The sequence below is a fragment of the Ambystoma mexicanum genome, chromosome 9 (assembly GCF_040938575.1).
Source record: "Ambystoma mexicanum isolate Mex_15411 chromosome 9, UKY_AmexF1_1, whole genome shotgun sequence".
NCBI classification, from domain to species: domain Eukaryota; kingdom Metazoa; phylum Chordata; class Amphibia; order Caudata; family Ambystomatidae; genus Ambystoma; species Ambystoma mexicanum.
In genome coordinates this window covers 1,501,858,872-1,501,881,332 of record NC_090931.1, presented here as the reverse complement: position 1 = coordinate 1,501,881,332, position 22,461 = coordinate 1,501,858,872, and the positions used below count along the sequence as shown (strand labels likewise).

The window sequence follows — 22,461 nt, the reverse complement described above, 5'->3', positions numbered from 1 at the left end:
AGCTTTGCAATTAATGGGTGCCTGTTCCTGTTGTAAGATGGTCACTGCCACGGAATTGAATGGGGATAGAGAGTTGCTATGTAATATTGGAGGGAGTGAATGGTGATCCCATATGTCAAATGTCTATCAAATAGAATCCTAACATGCCCCTAGTTCAGTGGTTTATATACCATTATCCCCTGCCACTTTCTCTTTCACAGTTGACGAGGTGGCAGCTGCTCTTAACACCCTCAAAAACCAGAAGGCGACCGTCCCAAATTTGATCCCAGCAGGATGAAGTAGAGATATGGGCCCCGGTGCTATGCAGGCTGTTAATGCCATCCTGAGTAGTGGTGAGATACCTGCTTCCTGGCACAGGGTGATAATTGTTCCCATTGACAAAAAGGGTGGGAAAGATTGCCCCGCTAGCTACCGTCCCATCGCACTCCTGGATGGTGTTGGTCAGCTTTTTGGGAAGCTTATCCTCAAACTGTTCCAGAGTGGGCTGACCGTGACTAAGTGGGTAGCCATCTACAAGCTGAGTTTAGGCCAAACAGGGGTACGATATACTGCTTTATTTTCTTTTTGATTATCGCCAAATACACTGCCCTAAAGAAAATGTATCTCTGTGGTCTTCTTGGATCTCAAAATGGCCTTCGATACCATCTCAAGAGTTATTATGGGATATCTTGCTGAAGCGCAGTGCTGCGCCCGACTTGGTGGCCATTACACGTTTGTTGTATTGTGCCAACAAAGTTACTGTCAGATATTGCCTGAGGAGGTGGGGGGGGGGGCAGACTGTGGACTTTAAGGTTAATGTGGGATTAAGGCAGGGCTGTACCCAGGCACCCTTTTTATTTAATGTCTATATTCTTTCTCCTTAGTTTCTGCTTTCTTTTTTCTATTCTTAAGTACTTACAACCAATCATCACTAAGAAATTTATTTATGATGATTAGTCCTTTTGTAATCTTTTAATTGTTATGTAGTTTAATGTGATAAAAAACTGTTGTCCCTAGATATGTATTGAGATAATATGAATTTGTTTATTGTGAAAGGTTAATCTGTAACCATATACAATAAAAATAAGAAAAATGTAATGTCTATATTCAGGAAATGATTGATGGCTTCCTAAGTGAGTGCTGGAATATCCCCAGGATGGGAGCAGATAAATATCCGGCGCCCTTTTATGTGGAAGACGCAGTCCTTCTGTCCACCACGCCCCAGGGTCTGAGGCATGCTCTGCCAATTTTCCATACCAAATGTTCTGAGCGGAAGTTGTGATGGTCTTTAGGCCACCACATGCTAAAAGGAGAACATTAAGATTGTTTGTATCACATGCTGTTATTGAGCAAGTTACCCACTTCCTTGGAGTTCGTTTTGAGGACACCGGGGGCTCGAAGCCACAGGTGGCAAAGTCAGCACTTTCTATGACCAAATATTGCAGCGGAATTCTATCCTTCTTTATTAAACACGGTAGAGGTGCAATTTCCCCTGCATTGGAACTGTTCCACAAACAAGCCATACCGGCATCCGAATTGTGGGGCCATGTTAATATTGCTGACTTGTCCACCTGTGAAAATAAATTCTTAAAGAAACTATTATTGTTATCCGTGTCGGCATTGGTCCACCTAGAACTTGACCATGTCAGGATAGCAGCTCAGATCTCACTCAAACCAATACTGTTTTGGGCAAGGGTCTGGACTGATGGGGTCTAGAGACATATAGGATCGCCTTGTCTCATGTCATGAACCTTGAGAGGGGGGAGCTTATAGTGGTTTGCTCACGTGAAGGTCTGTCTCTTTCAGTTGGATATGGCAGATTTATGGAATATGCACCAAGTGCCCCCGGTATGGGACCTGAATAGCCTGAGAGCTAGGGCAGACATGTCAATGTACGTTGACCTGATTGACAATGCCACTAAATTGACATTTGGAGCAGTATACCTTGAATCCATATCTGAACGAGGCTGCAAGGTTTATCTGGATACAATTCTTATACCAATGGAGAAGTCGCTCTATGTTCAATTTACACTTGGGGTTCTGCCAGTAGCCTGTGTAACCAAAGGCTGGCTTGGGATACAGTCTGACCTCTGCCCAATGTGTGGCGCTTTCTCAGAAAAGACTGAGCACTTTTTACTAATTTGCAACAAGACCCACCACTTAAGATACATGTACCTGCGACCCATCCTGAATAACACAGGCATTCGTCATGTTTGTTTGTTTGTTTATTTATTTTGTATAGCGCTCCTGACCCAGAGGTATATGGGCGCTTAAGCATCAGGTTACTGGCATAGGTAGGAACATTTGTACATTTGTGCAGCATATGTATAGTTACAAAAGCAGTTATGAAAGCAGTTATAGTAGAATTAGTAACATCGTAGCGGATACATACATACATACAGTGCTAGTTATTTGTTGAGTAACCAGGTGATGATCTTAGTTCTGAAAGGTTGAAATGTAGGGGTAGATTTGATGTCCAATGGAATAGTGTTCCATAATTGTGAGGCTAGAACTGGGAAGCTGGATCCACCGGCTCTTTTAAGGGAGTATTTGGGCACTGTCAGTTGTAGTGTATTAGAGGATCTGGTGGTTCTAATATTCTGTCTTAAGGTGAATTTATCGGTTAAATAAGGTGGGGCCAGGTGGTTAAGAGCTTTGTAGGTGAGGCAGATAGTTTTTAGGTCTATTTTTTGTTGGATGGAGAGCCATTTGCATGTGATTCTTGTGGCTGAGATGTTCTCTTCTGGGAATATTAAGGGCGGCACGGAGTGCATTGTTTTGCAGAACTTGCAATTTATTGACAACCGTTTTATTGGCGCCTACATACAGGCTGTTGCAATAATCCAGTTTGGATTGTATAAGTGCTCTGGCTAGAGTAAGGCAATTGTTGGGGGATATCAAGGATCTGCAGGCTCTGATTAGTTTCTCAGTGTAAGCAGTGGCTGAGGCGGTCATATTAATTTGTTTGGCGAAGTTGGTGTTAGTGTCGAGATAAAAACCAAGAGTTTTTACACTTTTGGCAGTGGGAATGGTGTTGCCGTCAATGATGAAGCTAGAGTAGCTAGGGCTGAGATTCCGGATAGTGTTGGGTGAGCCGACAAGGAGCAGTTCAGTCTTGTCATCGTTCAGGCAGAGGCCATGTGTGGCCATCCATGCCTGAATGATGGAAAAGACTTCACCGATCCTGTTGGCGTCCGCGTTGTAGTTGCCTGATAAAGTGAGGAGTATCTGGGTGTCATCTGCGTAGTTGGTGTAGGTGACACCCAGATGGTCCAGTTTATCGAATAGGGGCTTTGTAAATATATTATACAAAGTGGGTGAAACACAAGATCCTTGTGGGACACCGCAGGTAATGGGAATAGGGTCGGCTGCTGCTATGGGTGAGAAGACTCGCATGGTCCTGTTGTCCAGGAAGGATTGGATCCATGTGACCGCCGAGTGGGAGAAGTGTGCTGCCGATGATAAGTGGTTGCACAAGATTTTGTGGTCAACCAGGTCAAAGGCAGCGGAGAGGTCGAGGAGAAGCAGGATGGCAGCCCTTCCTTTATCTTTGATTTCGTCTATCTGGCTCTTGAGATCAACAAGGGCCGTTTCCGTCCCATGTTGGGGACGAAAGCCAGATTGGCGAGTACCTAGTAATAGGTTAGTTTCAAGGTAATCCTGAATTTGTAAATAGGCCACTCTGTCAAGAATCTTTAGTAAAAATGGGACAGTGGTAATGGGTCTATAATTTGTGGGTATGTCTGGGTCGAGGGTCTGTTTTTTTAGCAAGGGTAGGACCCAGGATTGTTTCAGATTACTTGGGACCATGTTGTTAGAAAAAGACAAGTTTATTAATTTGGTGATGAAGGGGGAGAGATCCCTGGCAGCATCCTTGATGATCTGTGCGGGGCAACTGTCCCCCTTGCAGTTCGAGGGTTTCAAGGATGCTATAATTTTTTGTACTTCAGGTATGGTAACCTTTTTGAAGGTGAAGCCTGAGCTAGTGGCGGTGAGTGGGGGATGGGTGGATCTGGAGGTGGGGTCATGAGTGAGCTGTTGCCGTTTGTTTCCAATTTTAGTTTGGAGCCCTGAAATTTTGTTGGCAAGGGCATTCTGGATCCCTGTGCACCAAGGTTTATCCTTTGTGCAGGTATCTTCGGGAGGAGTGGGGTTTTCTAATTCCTTTAAGATGTTAAAGAGCTCTTTTGTGCTGGAGCCTGCCTGTGAGATCCTGGAATTAAGAGATTCTTTCTTAGCACGTGTGATCTCATTTTTGTAGAGGGTGGAGATATTGGTAAGGTTAGTTCTATTGTCTACTGAAGGCACCGATTTCCATAGTGATTCAAGTTTGCTTTTTTGTAGTCGGAGAAGTTTGAGCTCTGGGGTGTACCACGTATTCAGGTGCGCTTTAGGTTTCCCTTTGCGCATTTTTAATGGGGCAATGGTGTCGATAGCTTTAGCCATGGAGTCATTATAGGCGTTGACCAGCGAGTTTAAGTCAGTTGTAGTTGGTAGGGCGTTCAGAATGGGGGTCACCAGAGGCATTAAGGCTTCAGCTGTGATGTTGCTCTTTTTCCTAGTTAGGCAGGCCGGAGCAATAATAGGCCTTTTGTGCACTAGGTTGTTGATATTAATGTCAAGGGGGAGGAAGTGGTGATCCGTCCAGATGAGCTGTACAGGGTCCTTTAGGGTGATGTTGCAATTGAGGGCGGTTACCCAGTCAAGGATTCTGCCTTTCGAGTGGGTGGGTTTGGAGCAGAGTTGAAGGAGGCCATGCTCCTCTAATGCCGTGGCCAGGGCAATGGCAGGGGTGTCAAGAGGGTCATTAAACCCGAGATTGAAGTCTCCCAGTATAATCATTTGTGCTGAAGGTTTGGAGCTTTCGACTATTAGGGAGGTGATATCTTCCTCAAATGAGCCAGGTGGACCCGGGGGTCTGTAGATTAGGTGCATAGTGATAGTACTCTTCGGGGAGGTTTGTAGTTTAACTGTAAGGTGTTCACATGATTTGAGTAGAGGAGAGGAGCCTAGTCTGATATCAAGTGAGGACTTAAAGATAAGGGCTACACCACCTCCTCGAGCGTTAGGTCTGTCTACTCTGAGGATAGTGTAGTTGTCAGGGATGGCTAGGGTAAGGGATGGTCCCGCAGCCTCATGTAACCAAGTTTCTGTCATAGCAAGGAAGTCTAGGTTGTTAGTCAGAATGATGTCGGCGACTTCTATGGAATGGGCGACTAGTGATCTAACATTTAGAAGAGCTCCTTTTAGTGTATGGAGGGTAGAGTTGATGGGGGTTATAGTGTACTTGTTAGTTTTGTTGGGTAGTTTAGCTGGGTGTTTGCTAGTTTTGTGGTGGATTCTGGCACCAAGTCTATTGTTGCGATCGGTAGGGATAAGGGTGGTTGCTTGAGAGACAGTAGGGTCGGTCATCGTGGAGGGGCTGTGATGATGGGTGGGGCAGGGTGCTCTAATGTCGGTAGGGTTCTGCTTGGATCTATCTGCACTCTTATTGTCTAGGACATCGTAATGCTGTGCGTGGTCATGGGTAGGATAAGCAGATTGTGAGACCGGGAGGAAGGCTGGAGTAGTGGGCAGGAATGGTGTGGGGCAGACGATAGGGTAATGTCTTGGGCAGGCGGGTCTAGCTAGTCCATTTTTATGGGTTATGTAGCTGTTACCGTTGCAGAGTATATTACTTTGCATGACACAGAAGGGGAACATGATCACGGTAAGGCAAAGTAGCATAATGTGTGTGCTAGGGGCGATGCGCCGTGCAGAGGATTGGCGGATGAAGGACATCGGTGCGACCATAAGGCACAACACAATAGTGTGGTCTAAATGTGACCATGGGGCATAACACAGTAGCGTGGTCACTATGCGACCATAGGGCATAACACAGTAGCGTGGTCACTATGCGACCATGGGGCACAACACGTTAGTGTGGTCTATATGCGACCATAGGGCATTACACAGTAGCGTGGTCACTGTGCGACTATAGGGCATAACAAAGTGGCGTGGTCACTATGCGACCATAAAGCACAACACAATAGCGTGGTCACTATGCGACCATAGGGCACAACACAATAGAGTGGTCTATATGCGACCATAGGGCACAACACAGTAGTGTGGTCTAAATGCGACCATAAGGCACAATACAATAGCGTGGTCATTATGCGACCATAAGGCACAATACAATAGCGTGGTCATTATGCGACCATAAGGCACAGCACAATAGAGTGGTCACTATGCGACCATAAGGCACAACACAAAAGAGTGGTCACTATGCAATCATAAGGCACAACACAATAGCGTGGTCTATATGCAACCATAGGGCAAACACAGTAGCGTGGTCACTATGCGACCATGGGGCACCACACATTAGTGTGGTCTATATGCGACCATAGGGCATTACACAGTAGCGTGGTCACTGTGCGACTATAGGGCATAACAAAGTGGCGTGGTCACTATGCGACCATAAGGCACAACACAATAGAGTGGTCTATATGCGACCATAGGGCGCAACACAATAGCGTGGTCATTATGCGACCATAAGACACAATACAATAGCGTGGTCATTATGCGACCATAAGGCACAGCACAATAGAGTGGTCACTATGCGACCATAAGGCACAACACAAAAGAGTGGTCACTATGCAATCATAGGGCAAACACAGTAGCGTGGTCACTATGCGACCATGGGGCACCACACATTAGTGTGGTCTATATGCGACCATAGGGCATTACACAGTAGCGTGGTCACTATGCGACCATAAGGCACAACACAATAGAGTGGTCTATATGCGACCATAGGGCGCAACACAATAGAGTGGTCTAAATGCCACAACAATCAATACAACAAACAGGTGTGGTATGTATGTGACCAGTACTAGAGACCATAGACCCATCTAAGTGGGAGTGGCTAAGAGTCCATGCATACAGTAATGTCCCGGTACTTGCATGTACTTACAATGCGTTCTCCTTATGCGAGAGGGTTCTGGCACTGGGTAAGTTGCAAGTTGAGCAGAGGTGGTGGCCACTCCGCGCTCCCATGCGCGTAACAGGCGCAGAACAGGCCTTTGTATGGCCTTAGGACTGGCCGGCGATTCCGCCTGCCGGCGGTTCTTTCTGTTCAAATCGAGGTTCAGCCTCGATATCGTGCCGCGATGCGCCCGGCATGGGCGAGTCAGGCACCTTGTATGGACAGGGTCAGGCAGGCCCTGCTCTGATAGCACGCTCCGTGCCTGGGTCCTGATCTGGATCCTCTGCTGGGCTGGGGGGGCTCCTGCCCTCACCCCTCTAGGTGGATGATAGAAGTGGGGGACCTGGGGCGCAGAACAGGCCTTTGTATGGCCTTAGGACTGGCCGGCGATTCTGCCTGCCGGCGGTTCTTTCTGTTCAAATCGAGGTTCAGCCTCGATATCGTGCCGCGATGCGCCCGGCATGGGCGAGTCAGGCACCTTGTATGGACAGGGTCAGGCAGGCCCTGCTCTGATAGCACGCTCCGTGCCTGGGTCCTGATCTGGATCCTCTGCTGGGCTGGGGGGTTGGGGGGGCTCCTGCCCTCACCCCTCTAGGTGGATGATCGAAGTGGGGGACCTGGGGCGCAGAACAGGCCTTTGTATGGCCTTAGGACTGGCCGGCGATTCCGCCTGCCGGCGGTTCTTTCTGTTCAAATCGAGGTTCAGCCTCGATATCGTGCCGCGATGCGCCCGGCATGGGCGAGTCAGGCACCTTGTATGGACAGGGTCAGGCAGGCCCTGCTCTGATAGCACGCTCCGTGCCTGGGTCCTGATCTGGATCCTCTGCTGGGCTGGTGGGTTGGAGGGGCTCCTGCCCTCACCCCTCTAGGTGGATGATAGAAGTGTAATCCCCAATGCCAGATACCTGAGAGAATGTTTGCTTTTCATACATGGTCTTCGGAACTGCACGTTTTATTTATAGGGCATGGCTGCTGAGAAACAGAAATCAGAAAAATTATCATTGTATCTCCGCATTTGGAGTGGGTGTGTAAAATGTATTGAGCCTGAGAGTTGGAAATAAATGCCTGCTTTGCAGCTGCATCTGCTAACCCATTTTCGTGCGTGATCTCATCATTGAGAGGATGGTGTGCTGCCCACTTGATAATGGCTATCTGTTTTGGTAATATTAGTGCTTCTAGGATGTCTGCTATAAAGTCATGGTTTTTAATAGTTGAACAGGATAATGGGGCTCATTACGAGTTTGGCGGTATTCCAGCAGTTAATCTACTGCAATACCACCAAACGGAATTGCTGATACCGCCACTTGGTCCAGCCGTATTACCACTAGAGGTATTACCTCTGGCAGTAGTACCACAAGATTACAAGTGGTGGTTTGGCCACATCTGATCAAAACTGTGAGCTACACCAAAGACATGCTGGTAATCTGTGAATATGTTGACTGTCTTTTGCTCAGCTAGTTTACATGCTTGTGTCAGTGCTACTAATTCTGCTACTTTTGCTGACCTATCTTTTGGCAACTTTCCACTCCCTTTAATGTCCGCCAAGGAACAAACTGCATATCCTGCTACTGATTGGAAGGGGTTGTCTCTATAACTAACAAGACCCATCCACAAAGCATTGTATCTCTGCATTTGGCGTGCATGTATCAAACAGGTCTTTCCTTGGTTGCAAGATTTTGTCAGTGATGGCTACACAGTCTTGTGGCTCAAAGCCATGGGCGTCTCTGCTTAATGGAGTAGTTAGTAGGAAGTTTTACTAAGTACCTGGCATTAGGGTAAGGTAATATTTGGTGAATTCAACAACCATGTCTCATACTTTGTGAATCATGACAGTGATATGTGTTGTGTTTTTGTTTTTAATTACAAAAATAAACTATCGCATGTATAACTCCTGCTTTTAAGGGTACCCGTTGTTGTACTGCTGTGGCTGCTGCCACCACTGACCTAAGACATGGGATTGTCCTGCTGCAGCAAAGGCTCCAAAGATGTTCTGTATCACGTTATGTTGTCTTGCATTTCTATAGGGCCTCATGCCATAGTTAAATGGCTTTAAAACACTTTGCCTGTCAGAGGGGCAAATGAGTGTGGTAGAACATTCAGTAGTGGTAGGGAGAAGCAAGGTTGTGTAGATAGTTGGGATGACAGCGAGAGATAAGATGCACACAGAGGCACAGGAAGAAAAATGTGGAGAAGCTATGTGTACAACTAGACCAAATGTATCCTGGGACTCTACTGTATTCTGGGCTGTAGCGCCAAGAGGACAGATAGCTGGAGAGGAGGTGTTCGCTGCACCAGGGGGTAAGTCTGGAATTTACTCACTGCATGGTGAGCCTGAGCATGTTGAAGCTATACCCAAGATAACTGATGGCAAAGCCCTTCCGCTTGTTTCTCTAGGTCCCCAACAACATTTGGGAGGGGTTGTATGTCGGAAATCTGAATTTGCTAAGTTTGCAAAAGCTACCTGAAAAATGAGCAAAAAACTTCACATTTGATTTCCTCATTTATATCATGGGTACCAAAACTCTAGGTTTGTGAGCAACCTGCTTAAGGACACAACACCTATTTATGGGCAGACATTTGAGCCTACACTAGTCTCATGGTGAGCAAGGCATGTAGACACCATGCTGAAGAAGCCACAGCATGCAAAGCTCCTCTACTTATTCCTTTAAACCCAGAACAGCCACTTTCTATACATGGGAGGCATGCAAATTGATATTTGATAGTGTTCATGTTCATGTGTGAAGACAGCTAATGGGCAGCCACCTCTCTTATGGCAGTACAGTGTGTATTTCTGCTTATAGTATGGTAACCCTAATGCTGGTGCACTTGACATGTTCCCATAATTGAGTCACATGCCTCTTCTACCTCTGTCTACTGGATGGGGTCTGGTGTGTTCACTTTAGTGTACTGTTGTAATGGTTTTACTGTTTTTGCAAACCCAATAATCATGGTCTGCAATAATCTTCTGTTCACAAAAATGCCCTCATCTGCGTTATAATATGGGCTTTTGGGACCTTCAGCATAGGTTCTGTTTGGGAACCTGCTATACATCTGTGGTCTAACATAATGTGGTATCCCAAAAAATGCACTGTTTCCATGCACAACTGTAGCTTGCATTTAAAAGCTTTGTGTCCCTTGTGACCTAATGTCAGACAGTATTTCACTATGTCTGTTTTATGACTACTTGTAGAAATGAAACAAACAAACAATTTGACTTTAAGATGTTTTATTTGCTTTGTCGGGGTGGTAGATAGTTTCCCTGGGCCTTTACATGTTTTACTCACTATAAAATATTTCTCCGGGGTAACTGCCATATTAATTCTTCAGGCTTGTCCACTCCCTTGCTTAGTGCCAGGCCTCTCTCTCTCTGGCTTGTCTTCTCCCCAGGCCATTTCCTCTGCCCCTATATGGGTATTAGTGAACAGCTCACTCTCTCATGTTTCCTTGGCCAGTGCATCGACCTTTTCTTTCTCTGAATTTTCTTTGGTAAAGGTCACACTGTGTAAGTGCACGCGACATAAGCGGAACGCTAATTTTAAGCTTGTTGTCGAGAAGCTTGCCTTGTGTACCTGGATCATTCCGGGTATCCACAATGATCTTCAGACAGTAATGTGTTGGGAGACGGGGGTGTAATACAGAGGACCACCCCCACAACAGTTGGGGAATAGGACTGTACCACCACAAAGGGGAGGCAGTCTCCCTGCACCACGGTTTTCTTTGCTACATCTCTATTTACGTGGTACAAGGACTAAGCAACCACTGACGAGGGGTACCTAATGTTCTGGTCTGCTGGGTGACGGCAGGATCCGATGACAAATTACATATCGGGGAATGGCTGGGGAAACTGGGCAGGAAAAACAAGTAAATGTGTGGAAAAATGACTGCCAACTCTCCTAAAGGGACGTAAAGGCAGAGGGGGGTCAGGAAGGGAGAAAACAAAGAACTAGAGCCCAGATGAGTGAAGCAATATACTGGGAAGAGGAGAACCATGGTCAGAGGAATAAGGAGCACTTAGAAAAAGGGGAAGAAAAAGGAAGAGTAAGGCAGAATATTTCAAGGGCAAGACAAGGTGCAAGGGAGAACATTTCAGAGGAGAGGCAACCTACTCAACCAGGAGCGCTAAGACACTGCTGCGTTTTGTCTCCTTTTATAGTAGACAAACGCGGGAGAGGCAGACACCGGCTTTGGCATACCCTGTTGCCTTGGGAACACGTAAAGTCCTGGCTACCGTGCATGCGTGGAAAGATGGTGCTGGTCCTTTTGTCGGGAAGCCGGAAAAGATAGTGTTTGCCTGCTGTCACGGCTGTGGAGCCGTAGGGGCCAATGGAAGGAAGGTCCTGCAGCCCAGGAGAAGGGTTGGCCACTGCTTCTAGTGAGAGGACAACTGCCAGGTTGGTGAGTGTTTATGCAAGCGCAGCGCGGGTTTCAGTGTGACACTTGCCAAACAGTTTCGTCGCTTTAACATTGTTTCTAGATGACGAGCAGAAAAAGTGAATACAGGAGGGTTCACAGCATACAAGCCATTTAAGTAATTATTTTGAACTTTTTTTCCAGTTTCCTAGTGACTACAGTTTTGAAGAGACTGTAGTGAAGAATATTTGGTACCATTTTGTTTTTTTCTTTTCTCCTCTTAATATTATCACATTGGATTTTTAGTTCTTTCATCGTACTATTGGTGGTTTTGAATTGATGGAGGTGCTTCGTTTCATTTAGACTACTTGATTGTAGCATTAGCTACAAGGGATCTGCCAGTGATGGGGGTTTTTTTAGTCTGGTTTAAAGTCACAGCCTTCTTTTTCTGTCCCTTTTCATTGACCAGCCCTCAACCTTATCTCACAACCATTTCCTTGGCTAGAGCTTTGGCGTTATCCTCATGACGCCATTTACTTGATGGAAGCACAAGTAGTTTCTCTTTGATCTAGACGTCTAACTTTTTTTTCTCTTCTCTCTTTTGCCTTTCCACCCGGCCTTCTTTTTGGCCACAAGCTCTGCTTTTCCTCCACGAATACATGGTGACCTGCTCCCTGTTTCTTCCTGGTTTAGAGTTTAAGCTTCCCTTCCTCTTCTACTCCTCCTACAGGGTCTTCTCTTCCACTTATCTCTGATTTCTCCTTTCTCTCTTCCTTCCTTTCTCTTGCTCTGTAGCTTCTGCACTCTCCAGATTTGTTATCTTTCTCCACCTTCCTCTTCCTTCTGTCCAGTTTCTACATTTTCTCTGTATTCTACTGGTTGGGATTTCTCTCCACCTTCCTCTTCCTTCTGTCCAGTTTCTACATTTTCTCTGTATTCTACTGGTTGGGATTTCTCTCCACCTTCCTCTCACCCTTTTACTTATGTACTGGAAGATGACCCATATGCACGGATTTGACTTTAGAGTTTATAAACAAGAGTGACTGGAAAGGATTTCTCTCTCAATATCCCAGTGGTAGGAATACTTCATAGTTCTGAGCCTGGCATATAAGGCTATAAATATGTCCGCCACAATTTCTTATTTGTGTAGAGCTTCTTGCTGCTGTGATGGTGCTGCTGTATTAGCTCTTCCCCTCGTGCTGTATGACGTCCTCTTCTTGGCATCCAGTGTGCCTGTCTCCTGTAACCAGAAAGTTAGTGTGTGCTATAGTCCGTAATTCCAGTTGTGGCGGTAGGCTCATGATATGATAGGTTATTTATAACGCCCTTAATACCCAGAGGTTTCTAAGTGCGGACCCGGGGATCGAACCTGTTGTTCTCTGTGTCGGCTTGCTTCCAAGGCGAGCGCTTTGACCCTAAGCTATCCTCCAGAGACTCTATAGGACATATCTATGAGAATCCCTTTATCAACTGGGTCTAGGCAGTTTTGGTTCTCCCAAGAATGTATAATATTTTTCTGTTTTTTCCAGATAGATATACAATAAAGATGGTGCTCCATTCTTGTGGAGAATCATACATTTGGCCTGGTGTAGGTAGTGAACATGAACTGGCTGATGTCTAAGATGCTGTAGCATTGCTTCTGAAGAGTGTCCTAAGTGATGCTACTGAAGTTACTGTGTCCTAAAACATACAGTGTAAAACTCTACAGCAACAAATGGTGACCTACCTGTCACCCCTCCCTCAGAGGTTGTCCTTCTCTGTTAGCCCTCTCTACACACGTCAAGCGCCTTATTCTCTCCACCTGTCTCTTTCACACCAGACTGACTGTGAACAGCTATACATCAGTATTCACACAATCGGTGCAGGTTACTTTGTGGCGCCCTGCATCTCATGCACCATACTGGAATTCAGTGGATTTTGTAGCCCAAAGCATCTCCTGTGCACCTTTTAAAGGAGTCTCTTCCCCTCTTTCTCCCCCTCTGGTTTTACACACACTCTTACTTTAGGATGAATTGTACTCCTGTAACTTGAAGAGCAATCTCTCCCCTGTCGCACCCTACCCCCTCCCTTGCCTCCATGATAGCCGAGGAAAACCTCTCCTACACAAAAGCCCCACAAAGTGAGAATAACCTTGGATTTGCTGATACAGGATTTCATATTTGTTTTATATCCACCACTTTGCAGGACAACAAAACATAATCAGGCTCATAGCACATGTATGAACCACATCACTTATTTGTGAATGTTATGTACCTTTTGACAACCACTGTTTGGGCCATTTCTAACATGGACAATTGTTCTGCAGCACATGTATTGTGAAAGTACGTCAAGCCATTGATGTGATTGGTTAGCTCAGCCTTATTCATGGTTTTATGACACTCATATATTTCTTATGGTGCCCCTGTGCCATTTCAAAGGGATTTAGGTCCGACGACTCAGTATTAGTCCATACCCGGCCCTGGCTCTCAATTAATCCTACAGTCAAGGAATGTTTTGGATGACTTTCCTGTATTATTCTGAGTTTTCTGGTGTCCTGGGGATTAAACCTTTGCACATATGGGACATGTTCCCCATAGACAATGTCCTCCTCGAAGAATGTTATGTCTGTTAAAAGATGACTATGGGACCAGCACATTCTTGGAGATGCTACACAGACATGTCTTTTCACTGTGTGCTTTGACTGTGGTTTGCTAGACAGGTGTCCTCTCTTCTGAAGCACCATCCTGATCTGAGGGGGGGGGGCGGGTGGTATCAGACTGTGGATTTGCCAAAACATATATGGGGATGCTAGTGGTCTTCTGCAGAAGGGATGTGATCTAGAAGTTCGGACTGCACTGCCCCTTTTGGGCTGGGACCAAGCATGATTTGCACATGGTCTTTCTCCTTCTGTAATGTATTTCCAGGCAGAACAACTGTGGTCTGGAGGGTTGCCCAGAGCTCTGCCAGTGGTTAAGCTGAATTCATAACCTTCCAGCCTACACACTTTGGTTTTGCTGAAGTCAGACTGTGGTCCCCTTTTGAGCCAGTCGAGCACTCCCTTTTAGCACCTTCATCTAATCTGCATTTTAAGATGACGTTATCTTATTAAGGACAAAGTTTTCTTAAATAATTAACACTCATTTTATCCCAAAGAAAAAATGACTACGTGGAAAATTCTCTTACATCTCCCCACACAACAATGTTTATTACTCGGCCCAGGAGACTACGCCCATCACAGAAGCAAATTATCTGGTACATGAGATCGAGATCTTACTTCACGATCTAGGGATAAATGAGAGCCAACCTGAACGTGCAGGTCAAGTCCCTCATGAAACTTGCAAATATGACATACGGCTCAAGTCACCAGTACGAAGCCGAAAATTGATATAAACTACAGTAGCATTTTATTGACCAACTTAAGTGAGACAGGCATGGATCTGAAGCTCTGAGGTTCCTCGCCATGAGCATCAAAAAGGAGCAATGTTTTTTTAGTTGCAGCAGACAATTTCCATTGCTCATATTCTCGACAAGAATCGCAAATGCGTTCATGTCCTTTACACTGAATTTACTTTAGAGACTCTGCTTTTTTCTTTACCGGAACAGTCAGTGCTCTGAGTACTCGTGTATCAACACAAGCTCAGAACTGAAGTCTCAAACACAAAGTAGCCTTTTTATGCTCCAAAATGACAACGAGAACCTATGATTTTTCAGACTTTTTTTTTTCTCGCAAACTGAGGCGTATATTAACAAACACAGCTCAAATGACTTTACCTTAATCTCCAACCAAAAGGGCTAAAACAAGGCAAAAGAACAAGATAACTCTGTGTGCCCACCTGAAAAATGGCCAAATGCAAGCAAGGAAATTGAGTCAACTAATGCATAATCCCCAAAATCATTGGTTCATGATCGAGCTTCCAAAACAGCGATTGAGCTCTGCACTCTAGACCCAATTAGATATGTCCCCAATAGATTTGATATGTCCTTCCTTCCTTCAACAGTTGCCTTGGAATCTCCCTCTTAAGGTGTGTCCCCGCCTCTAGGCCTCCCTCCACCCTTTCCTGCTAAGCATCCAAGTAAAGTTTGAACTTTTTCTATGTGTTATGTGGTCCCCACCAGTGGCCGCACTATTTCCTGATCAGAAATAGTGTTGCAATGCTATTTTTTTTTCTCGTGTCGATTTGCCATATTATTTAGCACCAAGAAACTTGCCAACATTCAAAAAAGAACCCAAAACCTGTCTTCAAAGTTTCTGCAAATACTTGAACCCCATAATAAAAGTGTAAAAAACGGAATCCCTCAACAACTTAGTAATTTCATCAAATCTATGAACCGCAGTATTTTCTCAGTAGAATTAGTTCCAATAAAAACTTTAATAGTGGAAGTTGGATTCATATCAGAATCTCCCCTTTAAATCCGTAGTAGGAACTGGCCATTGCATTATGTTTGTGCTTATTATGCTGTCATTGTATTGCACAAATGACCAGGTATGTTTTATTTTTCAGTTTTTATTTCGTCTGTGTATTTTATTTGTGATCATAAATTGGTGAACTCTGCTCAAGTTCCAATATTTTTTGGTGTTCATTTTTTTAATATTTTGGACAGGTGACCAATGGGTATGCTTAGGATCAGTGTGCTTGAGGGCAACAGGAACAGTAAATCATTCATGACACTACACTAGGTGTATTGATGACTTTTATACTGAGCATAGGCATGAATTTATACCTGCAACCTTTGCTTCTTTCCACAGGAAATGGAGCTCCTACCAAGATTCTGCGGGTGAATGCTGGAAGGTGCACGTACTGTGATCAGATCTTCATGGTGCAATCCCAGCTCATAATACATATGAGGATCCACACAACAGAGGCAGCTTTACCTTGCAACATTGGTGGGGAGAGCTTCTCGTACAGGCCCAGACTTCTCAAACACAAATGTTTACACATGGGCAAAAAGTGCTATGATTGTAGGCAATGTGGGAAAACCTTCACTAAGCGCTCCAATCTGTACGAGCATCAGAAGCTCCATACTGGGGAGCGACCCTACCAGTGTATGGAGTGTGAGAAAAGCTTCACTCGGAGATCAGTGCTGTATCAGCATCAGATGCTACATACAGGGGAGCGCCCATACCTGTGTACAGTGTGTGGCAAAGGTTTCAGCCAGAGCGCTAATCTTTACCACCATCAGAAGAGCCATACTGGGGAGCGACCGTACCATTGTACAGAGTGTGAGAAAAGCTTTACTCAGAAGTTGCAGCTGAACAGTCATCAGAGGATTCATACAGGGGAAAAGCCCTATAAGTGCACCGAGTGCAAGAGGAGGTTCCGTATCCTTGCAAAACTGAGGCTCCATCAAAGGATTCATACTGGGGAGAAGCCCTATGGATGCACAGAGTGCAAGATGAGCTTCCGAAGATCTTCCGATCTGAAATGCCACCAGAGAATTCATTCTGGGGTCAAACCCTATGAATGCACAGAGTGCAAGAGGAGTTTCAGAACAGCTTCCAATCTGAGAAGCCACCATAGGATTCATACTGGAGAAAAGGCCTATGAATGCATAGAATGCAAGAGAAGCTTCAGTGACACCTCAACACTGAGAGCACATCAAATGATTCATACTGGGGCAAAGCCCTATGGATGCACAGAGTGCAAGAGAAGCTTCCGAACATCCTCAAATCTGAAAATCCACCAGAGGATTCATACCGGGGAAAAGCCCTATGGTTGCCCAGAATGTGGTAAACACTTTAATAGGGGATCACACCTGATATTACATCAGAGATCCCACACAGGGGAAAGACTATACAAGTGTACTGAGTGTGAAAAAAGCTTTGCTCACAGATCAACTCTGTACACCCATCAGAAGATCCATACCGGGGAGAGACCATACCAGTGTACAGAATGTGAGAAAAGCTTTACTCAGAGAATAGCACTGTTCAAACATCAGACTATCCATACTGGGAATAGACCATATCAGTGTACTGAGTGTGAGAAAAGCTTCACTCAGAAGTCAAATTTATTCACCCATCAGAAAATCCATACTGGGGAATGGCCATACCAATGTAAGTTGTGTGAGAAGAGCTTCAACCGGAGGATGGATTTGTGCAAGCATCAGAAGATGCATTCTGGGAACACACCCTAGGCGATTGCAGAGTGTGGTAAGCAATTTAATGTTGCATTAAACCTGAGAGGAAATTGGAGAGTGCACCTGAGGTGGCAGGTCCGGTCTGTGCTGGATGTTCAATTGACCAAGTCCTTTCTCTGGTTAAGTCTTCTGTAAACCTGGTTTATGATGGAACAACATTTCTGTAACTAAATGTATATATACATGTACCCTCATCTTTTGCCATTAGCCCCATGGGTAAATTGAACAATAAATATTAAGAAAGAAGCAACAGAAGTAGTACAAAAACCAATCATGCCCTCATCATACTGTATTATAAAAGGCCAGATGTATGTATGTCCGAAGCCGCACTGCCCGCTTTGCCTGTTATCACCGCGTGAGGGAGCTGTTGCCTTACGTATACAACAATAAGTCTTCAGGTTCATCTTCCAAGCGAACACAATGTGTATTTCAACAATGATAACATACAATTAGCTACAGAAAAGGCCCAAGACAGGGATACCACTTTAACAGCATACTTTAAGTTGCAGACACTAAGAAAATAAATACATTTTTAAAAAACATATAAACAGAAATTCATTTGATTACGCACTATTTCTCTAACAAAATAAATTACTTTTTTTAATGTACCTATGTATTATGTAGTAATATATTGTAATATTTCTTGGTATGTATTATATCAATAATATTCTTCATGTACGTTTTAAACTTTATTTGACTTCAATTTACTGTATTTTATGATCTCATGTCTACTTTGAATCATGCTGCACATGAATTGTATTATTCTGACATCCCTCAATATTATATATTTGAGCCCAAAACATGTAAGTGGAATCGAAGACCATGAGGAGCAGATACAACAATTGGCCGTATGTACTATGTTGAACTGTCAATGGATTCTGTGAGATTTTGTTTGAGTTTCCTATTTCTCCATGTTAAAGGAGCAAGTTCCTTTACAATAAAGTTTTTCTATTAACATAAATTATGTTAAAATACACCACAGAATATATTTACACTCTGAAAAGGTCTTCCTGTACACGAGCTATTCTACTAGTTAAACATAAAGGACCTCCAGAAAAGTGAGGAAACAACACAGGTGGAGTGGAAAATACGAAGGCCTAGTGCAGAAACTGCATGCTGATCAGCAATAATTACATGCATGTTAGTCTAGAACAGTAACAAACAGCATCCATGTGCTTAGTTCATATTCATTGAACTGTGGCCAAATGCAATATACATTTGAAAGACTGTCATTTCAACAAGTTGCACCCATGATTGGCTCTATTACTTTGGTGATACTTTTCTGTGCATCTGCTTATGCACACGACTAGTGTGGCAGGAACCCTGTAATGATGGACCAGCAGTGGAAGAACATATATGTGTCCCATTTTAAACACACACATGTTGATAGAAAGGGAAGGCCAAGAGAGGTGTGCTTGTGAAACTCTGTTCCTTTACAACCAAGGAAAGAATCTTGGTGACTGTGTGGGGCAAACCAGATTGGAGTGCAGTGGCAGCAAGATATGGACCCAAACAGGTGTTTCAACATGCACCCTACTGAAATGTTGGTTATTATGGGCTATTGTTACCAATGCTATGAATTACACCCCTTGGTTAATTTGAAGAGGCTGTGACCGGAGTGAGGCACATGTCTGTGTTACCTCATGATGTACAATTCTTCTTGTTTACCAACATAAAGAATCGTCAAGCTCTAAGTGTGTATTTGCTATTGTCTTTTATCCTAATCTGTGTACAGATATATGGTCTTGGGTGGAGATACAATATTAGCAGCTCATAGACATTTAGGCTTGTGAGCTGGTTCTCATGGAATCTCTCTCTGGATTGAAGTCAGGAATTCTCCATGTCTTGAATGCTGTCATGGGTAAACTATCCAGTCAATGGGTATTTTTGAAGTTCTTGGAGCCATAACCTGCCCCCCTACTGGGGCTGTTATTGATTTGGTGATTTGACATCTGATAAAGTACGCATACTCCCCTGGTAAATCTACTACTGTTGGTACAACATTGCTCTTGCAGCAATAATGGCTCCAAGGCACACAGGCCAGGCACGTAACCCTCCAGTATCCCCAAGGAGCCACCAGAAGGGATATCGCTCATGCCCTGGAGCATCATTCCTCAAAATTGTGAAAAACAACCCTCTCTTCCCTAGCCTTCTGACCTACTACGGGACATGTTCCTGGACAAGGTGGAGGCACTCCAACCTTTCGTCAAGGTCCATAATGGGAGACTGAAATCAATCGAGGACAAGCCTTTTGATATTCTACTTCATCTTCTACTTTCCACTCTCCCTCACCTTCTCCTTGATGTTTCATCTTCTCTCTCCAAACTCCGCTCCCCATCCTCACACATCTGTATGCTTATTACCAGCCTCTTGTCTGCTCTCTGCTGATGTTTTTCCACTGTCCGCTCTGCTTTTCTTCTGAACCTTCTTTATCTCCGTTCAGTTGTCACACCATCATCCTGTTGCCAGGCCGATGGATGTTCCACTCGTCCTTGGCTTGTCTCTTCCTCTCTTGATTGTTATGGAAATAACAGTAAAAATATGTTAGGTTGGTCCCAAGTGGTGATGGCTCTTTTAAACCTTGCATAACAACCACCTCTGTTTGGATTGTCTTTCGTTCAAGATTAATTGGGTTCTTGCTCCAGGTATATTTCTTGATTTCCCCATGTACACAGGTGATAGAGACCCATCAGCTTCAGAACAACTCCTCCGGCTATACCAGTTCCTATCATTTTTATTTAGTTTTTTTTATATCTTTGTATAGCGCATCTAACCCTCAGGTATCTGGGTGCATTTTCAGTTAATTGTGCAAGGTTACAACAGGCAAAAATATAAGACCTGTCAAAAAGTACAGTCTGAGGCAAGTTACAGAAGTTGACTGGGTAAGATGGAGCGATCACAGAAAGAACATTGAAGTATATACAGATAGCAGAATGAATACTTTTATACCATAATGAGTTACCTGGTCTGCTGGGCGGAGAGTCAGATTTTGGCTCTAGCTCTGAAAGAGTGAGTGGAGGTTCTGCCCTAAGATCTATGGGTATAGAGTTCCAAAGTTTGGAGGCTAATACAGTGAAGCTGCTACTGCCGGATTTTTGGTGGTTGTACCTAGGGACTCTAAGGCAATGTAGTTGGGCTGTTCTGGTAGGTTGGTCGGACTGATTTTTGGTGAATTTGCAGATCAGATATTTGAGTGCTGAATTGGATAAACACTTGTGAGTGAGGGCCAGGGTTTTGAGAGAGATTCTATTTTTGATTGACAGCCAGTGAGTTTTGCATCTAGTTTCAGATATATGGTGGGATCTCAGTATGTTGATTGCTGCTCTTAGAGCATGGTTGTGAAGTATCTATAACTTATTTAGGTTTCGCTTGCTGGTTTCTAAATGGACTGCGTTACAGTTATCCAGTTCGGATAATAGAAGTGCTTTGGCTAGGGTGGAGCAGATTGTTGGAGAGAGGAAAGGTCTACATAAGTTTATCAATTTAAGCTGAAGCTGCAGCGTTCACTTGTTTTGTCAAGGTCAAAGAAGAGTCGAGACAGACCCCCAAGTGTCTTGACCACTTTGGATACTGGGATGTTGATGCTGTCTATAGAGACGAGTTAAATGACATCAGTGCTGGATTCAAAGGAAGAGTTTATGAACGACGTGATGGCAGGTGTAGGTTCTTTGGTAGCCTCTTTAATTATGGATGCCGGGCAGATGTCGCCTTGGCATCGCAGTGGTTTCAAGCTAGAGATGATGTTTTCCACTTATGTAGTGGATAAGGGAGTAAAATTGAAAGGGTTGCAAGATTTCCCAGCAGGGAGTTGAGGTATGAGGAGGCCTGCGTCGGTACTGACGTTGAGTTTCTTTTATTCGATTTTAGTTTGTAGCAGCAATATTTTATCGAGTAAGGCTGCTTGTATTTTAGTGCACCAGGTTTTGTCTTCAGCACAAGTTTCAGTGGGTGGAGAACCGGTGCCTATACACAGTGTGAACACTGTTCCCATGGCATACAGAGAATATACAGATGTTTTTCTGGGCATCCAACCTCGACCTTTACCCCCTCACAGACAGGAGGACTGTAAAATAGATCTATTACCAGGTGCAGTAGTTCCATTCGGACGGATGCTCCCTTTGTCCCTCCCAGAAAAGGAAGCCTTAATGGATTACCTAAACACCAACCTACAAAATGGTTTGATTCAAGAATCAACTTCCTCAGCTGGAGCATCGCTATTCTTCATTTCCAAGAAGGGAACCACCAAACTCAGACCCTGTATAGATTATAGAGGCCTCAACAGCTCGACTATCAGAGATAGATATCCAATGCCTCTCATTAAGGATATCATGGAAGCTGTACAGGGGGCAAAATGGTTCACAAAACTGGATCTGAGGGATGCGTATTACCTTCTCAAAATTCAAGAAGGGGACGAGTGGAAAACAGCGTTCAGGACACCCCTAGGGCATTATGAGTATCGTGTTATGCCTTTCCGCTTGGTCAACGCTCCTGCTCAATTTCAACGTTTCATGGACAAAGTCTTTTCAGATCTATTATTCACATCTTTTGTTGTATATTTAGACGATATCCTTATTTATTCAAACACACTGGAAACTCATCGTCAACATGTCAGAGAGGTGCTACAAAGACTCCGGCAAAACAACCTTCTAGCCAAACCGGAAAAATGCGTATTTGAAAGTACAACCGTTCCATACTTAGGCTTCATCTTAAGTGCTAATCAAATCGAGATGGACCCACACAAGACGAAAGCAATAACCAAATGGCCCATACCTGGTTCAGTCAAAGATGTACAACGTTGATGGGTTTAGCACATTTCTACAGAAAATTCATCAGCGGATTCTCAAAGATGATCCTACCCATCATTGCTTTATTGAAAAAAGGGGTTAAATTGGAATGGAGTCCAGAAGCTGACCAAGCATTCAACCAACTGAAAGAGGCTTTTACCACGGCACCAGTACTCAGACAGCCTGACCAAACTTTACCTTTCATGCTAGAGACCGACGCCTCCCACGGAGCTATAGGCGCTGCTCTTTTGCAGAAAAAAGACCACCACTTAG

At 44.4% G+C, this 22,461-nt stretch overlaps 1 protein-coding gene across 5 annotated transcripts in view; it reads left to right on the top strand.

Moving 5' to 3' along the window:
• LOC138489330 (zinc finger protein 271-like) overlaps window positions 1-18,365 on the top strand; it is a 115,623-nt gene extending 97,258 nt beyond the window's left edge. For 4 of the 5 annotated variants that reach the window (XM_069617030.1, XM_069617031.1, XM_069617032.1 and 1 more), the window contains one exon: window positions 16,017-18,365. In XM_069617030.1, the coding sequence (XP_069473131.1) occupies window positions 16,017-17,401 (1,385 nt within the window). In that variant the 3' untranslated portion in view covers window positions 17,402-18,365. Of the gene's footprint in view, window positions 1-11,211; window positions 11,332-16,016 lie in introns of those variants that run through there. The other variant, XM_069617034.1, reaches the window with a different exon arrangement.
• The last annotated feature ends 4,096 nt before the right edge of the window (window positions 18,366-22,461 follow it).